This window comes from Pyxicephalus adspersus, chromosome 4 (genome assembly GCF_032062135.1).
Source record: "Pyxicephalus adspersus chromosome 4, UCB_Pads_2.0, whole genome shotgun sequence".
NCBI lineage: Eukaryota > Metazoa > Chordata > Amphibia > Anura > Pyxicephalidae > Pyxicephalus > Pyxicephalus adspersus.
Window position 1 is genome coordinate 53,095,604 of NC_092861.1, and position 12,787 is coordinate 53,108,390.

Here is a 12,787-nt window from a genome sequence, read left to right on the forward strand (position 1 = left end):
AACAATGAGAGAGAGGTAAGGGGCTGAAAAGACAGAGTGGACTTCAAAAGAGGTAAACATGAGAGGGGATGAGGTAGAAAGGACTCACACCCCACACCACCACCTCCTCTGTTGCCAGGTCTAGGGGTATGTGTAAAATGCAGGCCTCCATAGGAGAGAGCCGCAGCAGAGGCAGTCAGTGGAGGAAAGCCAAGTTGCAGTGAGAGCCAGGAAGTTCAGAGGTTTAGAAAGGGGAAGGTTGTGTATAGAGGTTAATTTATTGCCAACAGATCTGGCATTGTATAGACTGCCAGAGAAAGGGATGTTGACAAAGCATTTCCATGGGCCGAAAAGTGCTTTCCCTGCTTATTTGGCAGGTTCTAAACTGAATCCACAGATAGGCATTTATAGTCCAAGACCAGTGTGAGTGTATTAACCCAATTGTGATAAAAAGGCTACATAGTACAGCTCTTACAGTTAAAGGTTTTTGGCCTTCTCCACTGAAAATAATTGGTATCTTGAAGACAAATTAAACACATCTTCATTAGTATTTACATATACTTCCCGTACAAGTAGCAACTTAATTACCTTTTGCATCAAATTATTCTTTCTATGGTAGGGAATCCCACCTAAAAATTATAGCTGTGCATTAAGTACCAGTTAGGGAAAGGCAATGTAAGACTATTCCCTGACATTGTCCTGTATGGGACAACATTGCCCTGCAATTAAGAACCCTGGGAATGCCAAGTAATCATTACAATAAAAAGGTCTGCCCTTGTTCCAATGTAAATAAGTGATACCTCATTTTACACTACAGCAAGTGCTGCAATAATTATCCCATAAGAGTTTGAATAGTGCAAAGTTTATCCAATTTCCACTGTGGCCACTCCAATACAGTAAACAGTAGGGCTTTGCCATTTGTAACCTTGTGTATAAAGAAACCAGAATTGAGCTTCCAACAGGCCTTGTGTCTCCCCTAATGCTTTCATCCAGTCTTCCTGGGTCGTCTACATCACAGCAGGCAGCTACCCAGACTGTTGAACTGACCACCAAAACAGTTGTATGGATAAAACCACAGTAAGGTTTTCCAGCTGCTGAGAAACTAGGCTTTGACTTTAGATACACCATACAAAATTTTCACCAAGCTCAATATTGCATATTGGCTAGCAAGATGCACACACTCCCAATGTGTTTCTTAAACACCAAGACATACCAATTCTAACCCAAAACAATATGTATTATGTATGCAATATGCAGGTAGAACATACACTAATTGCATAGTTTCTCAATCCCATTTCCCCAAACAGAAAACATCAAATTCCTAACAGAACCTTCAGACCAACAAATGTTTTTTTGCAACAAATATATTGGGTCAGAGAATCATTTAACAGATCCAGGTCTGATTCGCTAGAGGAGAATGTGTGTACTCCTAAAAATCAAGCTAAAGCAAGTGCAATTCTGCCCAAATGTGCTGCAGTTTTAATCAGTGGGGAAATACATTTGCCTCCTGATCTGGACACAAAGCAATAAGATGTCTTGACTCAAAAGCAAAATTTTGAATTCTGCATTTTCAAACATATTACCAGGTAAACTTAGCATGAAATGGAAAACCTTTGAGATCAAAAGCAGCTTCAAAAGATAATACAGAAAAAACAGGAGTAAATATACTATTTATTAAACATTTAAATAAAGTCATGTGCAATATAGCATTTTACATTAAGCCAAAGAGATTGTTGGGGTTTTAGGGTCTAGGACAAATGCACTTACCTTACTGAATAAATATACATAAAAGATATTTTTAATTTAGTAAACTCTACATCTGTAATGTACAATAAATGTGTATATGCTAATTTAACATAATTGGCTGATTTTATACAGCACTTATATCTTTTAGTCCATAAGTAAATTATTAAGTGATAAAGAACATCAAACACAACCACTTCTAAATACCTAGGAAATAAATGTCTAAAACAAAAAAGTAAAGACCCCATCGCTTTACAACCCACCCCAACAGTCTAAACTCTGGCAAGAGGATAAGCGCACAGCTTCCCTTCCAGAGTAGCCGACTATTGTCGCTTTGCTTATCAAAAAATCTGGAATTCTGATCCGTTATGAGCATTGAGACAAGATTCAATATATTTCCAAAGAAAAGCACAATGCGCGTAGTGATTCGCCTATTCAGCAACAGCGAGTACGGCATTCAAAAAAGATCTCATCCCATGGATCAAATCAGATCAGCCACATTCATTGGCATCTCCTCAACAGTAGTATTGTAGAAAGTCTCAATATCACGAAGTATTCTTTTATCCTCTTCTGTAACAAAGTTAATTGCCACACCTTTTCTACCAAAGCGACCTCCACGTCCAATCCTGCAACAAAGCAAACATCACATTTAGCTCACAAGTCCCAAGCAAAGGGGATGTGCATTATATCATTCAAATGCTGGCATATCAGAAAATCTAGGACTTGTCACACCAGCAGTGTAGGGCTGACCACCACAAAACCATTTATCCTACCCTCTATGCCAATGTTTCCCAACCACTGTCTAAGTTTCTACTAACCACTATTTTAGTTGAGTTGTCAATAAAGTTAAAGAAGGTTTCTTGGATTATTCAAGTAGTTCCCCACTGTTAAAGAGGTGAAGAAACACTGCTCTATGGCATTAGTTCACCCACGGGCTGAATTTAGAGGTCAAGTCAGATCTTGCACAGCTCTGATGTACTGCAAAACACTCACTTCTGCAATATCAAGCTGACCATTTTAAATATCTGAGTTTGTAAGAAGTTTTAGTGCATTGCAGCATGTATAACACAGGTGCCCCAAAAGCACAACCAAGGAAAAAGCCACCCAGCACAACGGTGCTATAGTGTGGACTTTTGAAAAACTGTCCCCTCCCATTACTGAACAGCATTATACAAAGTTTATATTAAAACTTGGGTTGAGAACAATCAAGCTATCTAAAATGTAAGATTTTCACCATTTAACACAACTATCCTGCAGTTGCCAATTTTCTGGCCTCTCCACATATAGACCTATAGTGCATGAACTTGTTACAGCAGAAAAGATCCAAATACCATGAACTGCTGGTTAAACCTACAGTAAACAGCAACTCAACCTACTAAACACCTACAAGGGGGGTAAATGTAAGTCTTCCAAATTTTCACTACTCATTTGTCACAGGTCTCTTGACCAAGCATGTTGAGAGGCAGCCCATAAACCGGTGCATAAGTGTACCAAGATGCAAGAAAAGTAATGGAAACAGGAAGCAAAGTAAATCAAGTGAAATACAAGTAAAACAAGAAAACCACCTTTAATTGTCTATAGGTTACAACATGCAAGCTTGTTTAACATGGGTAAAAAGCAATCCTTAAAATTGTTCCATGATTTTTAAGCATCTGCTTGGAATATAAGCCCTGTATTATGCACATCTGATAAAAGATCAAGCAGCTAATCAGATAAGCCTAAGTGAATGCCAGCAGATACACAAAATCCCCAGCCACACCATAACCCTTCAAACCATTAAGTGTCCCCTGCTGCTGTAGAGTGACAACTTTCAAGGACCATTTACAGTCTGCCATCAGGGTCCATAATCTCCATGACCCTGCATTGTTGGAAGTAGTAACATCTAGCCTGGGTTTATATAGACATATAGGCATGTAACAGCAAGCAGCCAAAGCATTGATCTACAGTCAACCAATTTCCCCAGCTGTTGTAACTAGACAACAGGTACATTAAGATATTACCTTCCAAGTACAAGTCCTTGTTCCACTGGCCCGCCATCAATTCACGACCAGATGTGTGTTTTCTCTGGTCAGAGAAACACACCAGTTCCACAGGCCATTCTCTGCGGCGTCGGGGAGCAAACGGTACTCTGCTCCTTAACTATTTAAACATAAAAGCTTTGTAAAGATTGCCTGGGGAATTCAACTACATGCCATATTAAAAAGACAAGACCTGTTTGAGACCAAGCGTCCCTGTCTGCTGTATTTATGAAATCCTTACCAGCAAGTCAGTAGTGATCAATACTCTACTCGATCCAGACCTGAACTCCCTCATAATGACATCTCGCTCCTTCTGGTCCATATCACCATGCTGTAAAATAAGGTTGTATGTTACTTACAAAAAAATGGCACCAGTTGTCTGAGACCAAGCGTCCCTGCCAGCCACAGTGATCAGTCAGGGATAGTAGGAAACAGATTTATTTTAGCAGGGGGAACGACAACACAGCACCACACTGCCATATTGTAACTAAACCTGCTTGGGGGGGGGGGGGGGGGGAACAAAAACAAAACTTACCAGAGCAGATACAGTAAAATCTCTTGCATGCATTTTTTCTGTAAGCCAATCAACTTTTCTTCTAGTGTTAAGAAAAATGACAGCCTGTGTAATGGTCAGTGTTTCATACAGATCACAAAGTGTGTCCAATTTCCATTCCTATAAAAAGCCAAACAATTATATTTAGTGATATTTACAGCTTTGTATATACATGCAACCTCACAATCTTCCTAAGTTTTGCAAGTAGGTCACAGAACATAAAGGCCAGCAGAGTTATTGTACAAAGCTGGTGCCTCTGTTCTTACCTCTCTTTCAACATTAATATAGAACTGCTTAATACCCTCCAAAGTCAGTTCCTCTTTTTTCACAAGAATACGAATTGGATCCCTCATGAACTTTTTGGTCACTTCCAACACATCAGTGGGCATTGTGGCAGACAAGAGGACAACCTGAAACAATACAAGTTTGTTATATGGGATATGTAAACATCCACATTGCATCTAATGCTACATGTATAGTCACTTCCATGTCTAGAATGAACAGCTTTAACATGTAAAAATTCAAAATATGCAACTAGACCTATAAGCCATACCATTTAAAGTCTCACATCTGTAAAAAGCATCAGTCTTTGTCTTCTAAACAAGAGAATTCTCTTTACAAATCCCAACTTGCATTATGGTTGTGTCCATGGGTCTTTTCATGTGCAAACAAATGGGTTCACATGGTAACACGAGCACAATTGACCAGCTTTGCCTTCAGTTCAGATTAGGACGTGCTGCTTCCAAACATTACAACAAAGCATGTCATACGGCCTCTAAACTGCCAAGAGCACCTATTGACACCCATACACATCCACTTTATAAGCATTTAGGTGAGCCAACAACTGAAGGATGTGTTTAGCTGTGAAAGCATTTTCAGAGCACCTTTATTTTAAAAAGTGTGCAGTAAGGTTAGTCTTTTTTTCCCAGGATATTGTCAAGCTGCAGCATGCTTAAGTATAGTATGTGAAGGGCACCAATGAACAAAATTTACATTTTTTTTTTTTTTTTTTTTTTTACACACATACAAACACTGCTACTCTGCTCCCTAACTATTTAACATACAAGCTTTGTAAAGATTGCCTGGGGAATTCAACTACATGCCATATTAAAAAGACAAGACCTGTTTGAGACCAAGCGTCCCTGTCTGCTGTATTTATTCTAGAACAGACAGGGATAGTAGGAAGCAATTTTTTTATTTGCAGGGGGAACGACAGAACAGCACTACACAGCTATACTGTAACTTAACCTGCGTTAATTTCTTTATTGCTTGCTACAGAAAAATGCTTATTGCCAAAGCTTTCTACTCTTTAATTGTATTTGCTTAACCATCATTTAACTACAAACTGAATGATGTGTAACGGTTTACATTTTAACATGCATACAAACAGAACTGCTCAATAATAGCCTTCTGTAAAAATATTGCAGCATTAGTTACCTGAATATTTGTGCTAAGCTTCTGAAAGATCTCATAAATTTGATCCTTAAACCCACGGCTTAACATTTCATCTGCTTCATCTAAAACGAACATCTTAATCCATTTCGGAGCTTAAAAGAAAAAAAAAAAAAAAACATGAATGCCTGAGTTTTTATGAATTCAATTATCTTTGATAAGTGAACTTCAAACTGTACAAATTGCCTTCTCCAAAACACGATTTGTTTATCCCCCACTGTGCTACATCCACCTTAGACCAGAAGGGTCCTCACCTCCTGTGTCATTGTTTATCTGACACTTGCTTCTCCTATTTACTGTACAGCACTGCATGATGCTTGCTCTATGAATACTGTTTAATAATGCAAACAGAAAAAAAATAGAGTTGTAAAGCCTAATGACCAGTTTAGAATTCAAAATACAGTTCATCACTTTGATAGTGGCAATCATAGCGCCCCCCCCCCCCTACAATATTCTGATAGCCACCTTGCAAACAAGACCAATTCAATTAAGTAGTAGATAGTCCAGCAAGCTATGGGCTTGGGATATGGCAGTCAGTTGCCACTGAAAAGATTCTACATTTTATGAAATGTCCTAAACGTAGGACATTAAAGTGACCTAAGCTTCATGTACCCCTAATACCACACTTCCAGATGCTTTTATAAAAAATTCCAAAAAGTTAAAATACATTAAGGATTTTCAAAGAGACCACAGCCATCAAACCCATTGTAAAACCATGCTCAAGGAACCAAATATTGGGCCTGGGCACAGCCAATAGCACAGGAGTTTTTAAAGGGTCAGATCAGCTGCATTTAGAAGCAGTACTTGTAAGTATTTGTACCATTTTACAATATTCAGCACTAAGTTTATGGCTGCACTGTACCAAGTACAAAACTGTTTAGAATATTCATACATTTGCACTCAAGCGAGTGCAGCAACCACTGAATCCAATAACTACTTACACAGATAGCGTCGATTGAGCATATCAAACACGCGTCCAGGAGTCCCAACAACTATGTGAGGTGCTTCCGCTTGCAGCTTCTGCATTTCATTACGGACATTTGTGCCTCCAATACAAGCATGGCATGTTGCTCCCATATAATCACCCAAGGCCAAAATAACCTTTTGAATCTAATGGAAGAAAAGATTTTTTAACTCATACAGTGGTATAAGCAGAATCAGTGTACAAAGCTTTCTTAAATTGCTAATCGCAATGAGTTCCACTAATCTCTCCTGGCTGATTTCATTGCTGCATTGGAAAGCCATAGCCAAAAAGTATTACTACAAAGCCCACTTTAGTTAGGCTAAAACTTCAAGCATGCCCTTTCCAAAACTGAAGACATTTAACAATCATGCCTAGCAAAGCTATCCCAATGCTGCTAGTTTAGGCAACATGACAACCAAACTGCTTTTTTAGTTTATTAATTTAACCTTTCCATATACAGCAATCTGTGTAGTCAAACTCAAGTATATGGACTCAACTTACATGCTACACATTTACAATGAAACTTCTGCATGCACAACACAGGCCATTCTTAGCAACTTGCTGATGGACTGATCTTGAATAGAATGCCAACACTTTACTAATCTGGCGTGATGCTGTTACACATCTGAAACCCACCATTTTATTTATAACTCTCCACTGTTTTAACTCATAACTAAAGATGGAGTTTTCCCCATAGAGTAGCAAAATCTTTACATTCTTACTGAACTGTGCATGTTTATTTAGTTAATGCTCATACCTTTGAATTTACTGTAATTCTAACTCTGAGATCACAACTGAAGGAGTTTAAGCCTGATAATGTGTGGTAATTGCCTGTGCAAGCCATTGACAAGGCAGCAACTGTAAAGAGTCCTCATTTTCCTAAGCTGAAGGGAAAGTTAAATTGAATAGTAGCCAAAATATGGAGCTTTAGCCCTTTCCCACTAGACTGCTTGAACTGCTAAATGTAAGAATTGTATAACAAGGGAAGTGGTTGTCACCAAGGTTAGTGTGCTTATCAAAATGTTTAGAATTCCATGGACGTTTACCGATGTTAACCACAAGCACTTTTTTATCTTTGGAAAAAGTAGATTGCCACCCAAGTTTATAGGAAAATGTTTTTTCCTGCCAAGTAAACCAAATGCCAATGGATACCTAAAATGGTCAGTATAAGTCACATACTGCACACTTTAGTCCCATAGCAGCACCATAGATGCAGGTGCAGAGAAATGGCTGGCACATGCTGGGTCCTAGCCTGCCCCACAAGCACACCAAAGTAAATATGGGGCTTTATTTTAAAATCATTAGCTCTATAAAGTTTTCCACTTTGCAGCACTTACAAGCAGTGCACTTTTTTAAAAGAACTGATACAAGACTTATGCATTTACAAGGAACATCAAGTTTTAGCAGCATGAGACCATGTTTAGTTTTGTGCAGAAGCCAAAGTTTAAGTTAGAGATTACAGATTTTTCCAAAAATAACTTAAAGCTGTTCAGCTATACACAACAGTTAGGGCCCACAAATGCTTCATTCTAATGAAATAACTGGAATGAAAACACCCATCCACATAACTATTTTTCTTTGAAAGCACAGGAACGCTGCAGGCAGGAATTTTTGTAACAGGGCTTCTAGTGATTAAAGGGGGAAAAACTAGTCTAAAGCTACAAGAAATCTACAGGATGCCAACTACAAATGTTCCCACCATCTGTGTATACATCTTGAGATCTCCCTATTTGACCTGGGTACCACCATCACTGAAACTGCAGTGGAAATTTTAGTTTGGTGTTTGTGAAGAGCTGAAATCTTCCAGTGGGAACACCTATTTCAGTGACAACTGTCTAAAAGATTTACCACATGTTGTATGTTCCCCACATCATGTATGTTTTGTATACAGGACAAAAAAATAGAAATTCTTAAATAATTGGACAACAGATGGCAAGAGAACCCCCATGTGTTTACCAAATCTCTACAAAGAATATATGATGTTAGGATGTTTTAGTCATTTTCTATAATTCAAGGAGATGGCTGTGTACCACATTACTGACTAGCACCTAGTTACTTTTGATGCCTTGTCAATGCTACATATTATGAAAAACCTTTTGAGGTAGGGCGCCTGTTAATCATTTAGGTTTATTGTCAAAAGGCATGAACCTCATGTTAAGCAGTTTGTATTCAGATTACATAGGTCTATAACAGTCTTGTGTCAGCTTTACCAAGTGTTTTTCTAGAACAAAGCTGTTATATTGGCCCCTTCACCCAATATGTTCATACAGCAGAACATGGACAAAGAGGTATATGCAGTATTTTAAAGTAATGTTATGCTTTGCTCAATTATGTATTTGGAGCACTTCAATGAAAATTACATATTCATACATCAGAAGCATCCAAATACAAAAATGACTTCTATGCATGGGTGAAAGGACCAATACTAAAAGTGTTTGCCATTGTACTAGAAAATAGTTGCATTCAAAAAAACCTTTGTGGATGAACACCTTTCCAACCAGCTTCTAATAAAACCAGGGTTCATGAAAGAACTGACTGCCCATTGCAACCCCCCCCCCCAAACCAAGTAGAACATGGAAGTTTCAGATAGGTTGCCACAGGCGCCAAGAACTGTTCTTCACATATGCATGAAACCGGTTTAGTCTACAATTAGTCAACTGGTTGACACTAGAACAAATCACGTGTTGCCAGAAAAATGCCTGAATTACTGAATGCACAAGTGATGCCAGAAAATCAGTACATGTGCTATAACAAGCAGTCAGCTCAGGTTATAAGCTTGTGAACATGAAAAAGCATTTAACATTGTGACATGCATGCCAGCAGGAGCGCAGAGATTGTGTACTGCAGTTTTCACATTGCACAGCTGTATTCTAAAAAAACATCCTTAACTACACAATAAAAAGGTCATAATCAAGTCTGCAAAACTGTTGGGCTTGATTTGCTTTAGTAAGCCATCAAGTTTATCATTCAGTTGTGCAAACTGAAAATTGCACAGTACGCACATTTGTAACTATCCTCTCAATACCTGTTGAGCCAGTTCTCTTGTTGGAGCCAATACTAGAGCTTGGGTCTCCTTGAGATCAATCTCCAGCTGCTGCAGGATGGAAATAGCAAATGTGGCTGTCTTGCCAGTACCTGACTGAGCTTGGGCAATCACATCATACCCTAAAAAAAGTAGGATACACATTTACTGTTCCCACATTTTGCTTGGGTATGTGAACCAAGACAAATAAAACAAGTGATCAGAAACATAGTTCTCTCCATTTCAGGTCAGTCCCGAAAGATGGTTACCATCATTTCACTTGTTAACATTTAACAGATTAGGAATATTAAGCCTATACAGCCCAGCTACTGAATAATAACACGTCGCACACTAACCTTTAATGCAGGGAATGATTGCTCTTTGTTGGATAGCAGAGGGTTTTTCAAAACCATAGGCATAGATTCCTCTCAGAAGAGATTCTTTTAAATTCATGTCATCGAAATTGTCAACAATCTCATTCCAGTTGCTCTGTGAGAAGAGAAAGGCTTATATATCCTGCATGCCAAGAATAATTAAAGGGAGGAGAACAGCTCTATATTATACCAACCTCAATGACACCATCGGGGTCCATGCCATCTGGGCCGCCATGGTCTCTGCAGCAAAAGAAAAATGTCAGTTAATATCTGCAGCAGTGCTAGATTCCAGCTACTGTACTTTATATTGTACAAGTGATCAGCAGAGTATGTTTTCTCCATTCCAGGTCAGTCCCGAAAGATGGTTACCATCATTTCACTTGTCCATTTGTATAGCTATTGTCAAAGCAGTCAAAACAAGTGACCGAATATTATTCTAAAGGATTTCCCAGCATTTAATCTAGAACATGGAAGGTACCTGCTCCCTACAGACCCTTTCTTTATGCCACCAGTTGGAACATTATGAATATTAGGATGAATGCCATATGTGACAAACCAGTTATATATAAGAACCCATTTTTACATTTAGATCATCCCTACAGTGCCATAAAAGACATAATTGCTGCTGGCCATCAGATGAGCGTGTGTCACGCATACCAAGTTTTTAGTTTAACAGCTTGCTGATCAGTAATTTGTACATAATGTACCAGAATGGGATCACACATGGGAGGTACAGAACAAACCCTTGTAAAGTACATACACAAGGTACACATTCACAGTGACCACCAAATATTTACAGTTGTAAGCTTCACAAGTTTCAGCAATAAACTGAAAGTTTGTTGACAGGAGGTCAGTGAAGTGTGCTTTCATTAGCCATCCCACCATAACATATCTCCCCTCCTATTGTGCGTTACTTCCCCCACCTGCTAAGATTGTAAGCTCTTTGAACAGGGTCCTTGCTGCCTGTGTCACTGTCTATTCATCTATCATTTGCAAGCCCTATTTAACGTATAATGCTAAGTAATACATTGGCACTATATAAATCCAGTTTAATATTAATCCATGTGATTCTCCCTAACATAACCATGTCCTCCAAACCAAGTCTCCCCCCACCACACATCCACCCGTTTTAATTCACAGGAACCATCCAACTTGCAATAACTGGCCCATTCATATGCAGATGGTGAGGGTATATGGCAAGGCTTGCATGCTCTATAGGAGGCTGTAAACACTGGACAAACCTGCATAATGAAGGATCAGCACTTGAGCTAGGTGGGGACATTTAATAAAGGTGAGAATTATCCACTGCAGAAACCAGCTGCCAGAATAGCAAACACCATACAGTACATTGGCAAATGGCTATTCTTTCAAGAAGAGCTCTGCGTGGGTCCTAATATTAGGCCTTAGGAATGCAACATTGCCAGGCTAACAAAACAGCAATGAATGCTTGCTGTGCAAGGGTAGAGAAAGTTTTTATATTACAGGCCATCCTGCACCATTAGGGAAAACCAGTTAGCCTGGGTTCATCCCTTTTGCAGTATGTTATAGCGCCAATGACTGGGCTGCACAATGTAGCAATGCCTGCTGGCTATGTCCCTTACCCGGGTGCTGTACACACATAGGAGCCTATGTCATCCTTCACTGGTAACAAGATCCCGCAGTGCACATTTAGGGATGAGCCCCTACGCTGCAGACCAGGCGCCCCCTCCCTCGCCGCCATATTGTGCCAAAAGCATCTTGTTCCCTCCCACCCTGCGGCGCAGACAGCTTCGTCCTCACTCCGCCCCGGCCCTCCACAACTCTCACCGACACCGGGCGATATCCCAGCCTGGATACAATAAAGTGACAGATCATACCGAGCGCTATAGCACCATACGACAGTCGGGGCCTCAGCTAGTCCCAGCCTGGAGAATGTCCTCATCAAATCACACACAATTATAAATGCTACAAATTGTGTATGGAGCGCCAGGGGCCCTGTGGTAGTACCACAAAACAGTTATGGGGAAAGCACCTAGAAGCAAGGTTCGCTCACGTCCTTTACCTCAGCCTCTATTACCTAACCGCCCAGGCCTAGCCACTTCTAACGTCAAGCCAATAATATTGACCAGCTAAAACATATCAAAATGTCACCACTGATTAGCCCCTCTCTGACAGAAAGTCTAAACCAAGCTGTACATTAGAGTTGACTGATGTAAGTGTTATTACCTGGAATAATCCGCAGAACCACCAGACATGTTCCACACAAAGAGTCTCAACTGAAAAGGAACAACTATGGTGGCGCTCCGCCATTTATAGCGGCGGAACTACATTTCTAAACGGCGCAAGAATACTAAACTGACTATTGTGTTTTTTTCCACTGTTAACAGACGTCGTTCTAAATTTCAAACCACCGTGGAGTGCTCCTTCCAAAACGTTTAACGTTCGAGTCGGACGTTAAATCATTATTCAAATTTTTCACTTTGAAAGAGGTACTAGTTTATCACGACACTTTTCTCACTGGCGGAAAGATATTGCAGCAAATAGTAAGTGGGTTATAGGTCTCTGGCGTGTACGGGGTTTCTTACCCCAGCCCTTGCTCCTGCTGTTTGGAAAGCCACGCCTTACATGCGGCCAGGGACATTGACTGACGTGAGGTGTCGCTGACGTCATGTAGAAGTGAACGTTTGTTCCATTGTGTGTGCT

The 12,787-nt window shown here is 39.8% G+C and overlaps 1 protein-coding gene and 4 non-coding genes across 5 annotated transcripts; all 5 read right to left on the reverse strand.

The window, feature by feature from the left end:
* Positions 1-1,630: 1,630 nt before the first annotated feature.
* On the reverse strand, positions 1,631-12,420 carry EIF4A2 (eukaryotic translation initiation factor 4A2). The gene is made up of 11 exons (XM_072410149.1): positions 12,311-12,420; positions 10,300-10,345; positions 10,088-10,220; positions 9,735-9,874; positions 6,687-6,855; positions 5,731-5,840; positions 4,560-4,703; positions 4,276-4,413; positions 3,979-4,071; positions 3,723-3,861; positions 1,631-2,367 (listed from the first exon to the last, which is right to left on the reverse strand). The coding sequence occupies exons 1-11, from the start codon at positions 12,337-12,339 to the stop codon at positions 2,204-2,206; spliced, it is 1,305 nt and encodes a 434-aa protein (XP_072266250.1). The 5' UTR covers positions 12,340-12,420; the 3' UTR covers positions 1,631-2,203.
* Positions 4,116-4,239, reverse strand: LOC140330219 (small nucleolar RNA SNORA63). Its single transcript, XR_011920688.1, has one exon. It is a non-coding gene; the product is annotated as a small nucleolar RNA SNORA63 (small nucleolar RNA).
* On the reverse strand, positions 5,416-5,547 carry LOC140330218 (small nucleolar RNA SNORA63). The gene has a single exon (XR_011920687.1). It is a non-coding gene; the product is annotated as a small nucleolar RNA SNORA63 (small nucleolar RNA).
* LOC140330243 (small nucleolar RNA SNORD2) lies at positions 9,946-10,013 on the reverse strand. The gene has a single exon (XR_011920711.1). It is a non-coding gene; the product is annotated as a small nucleolar RNA SNORD2 (small nucleolar RNA).
* LOC140330242 (small nucleolar RNA SNORD2) lies at positions 10,419-10,487 on the reverse strand. The gene has a single exon (XR_011920710.1). It is a non-coding gene; the product is annotated as a small nucleolar RNA SNORD2 (small nucleolar RNA).
* Positions 12,421-12,787: the final 367 nt, after the last annotated feature.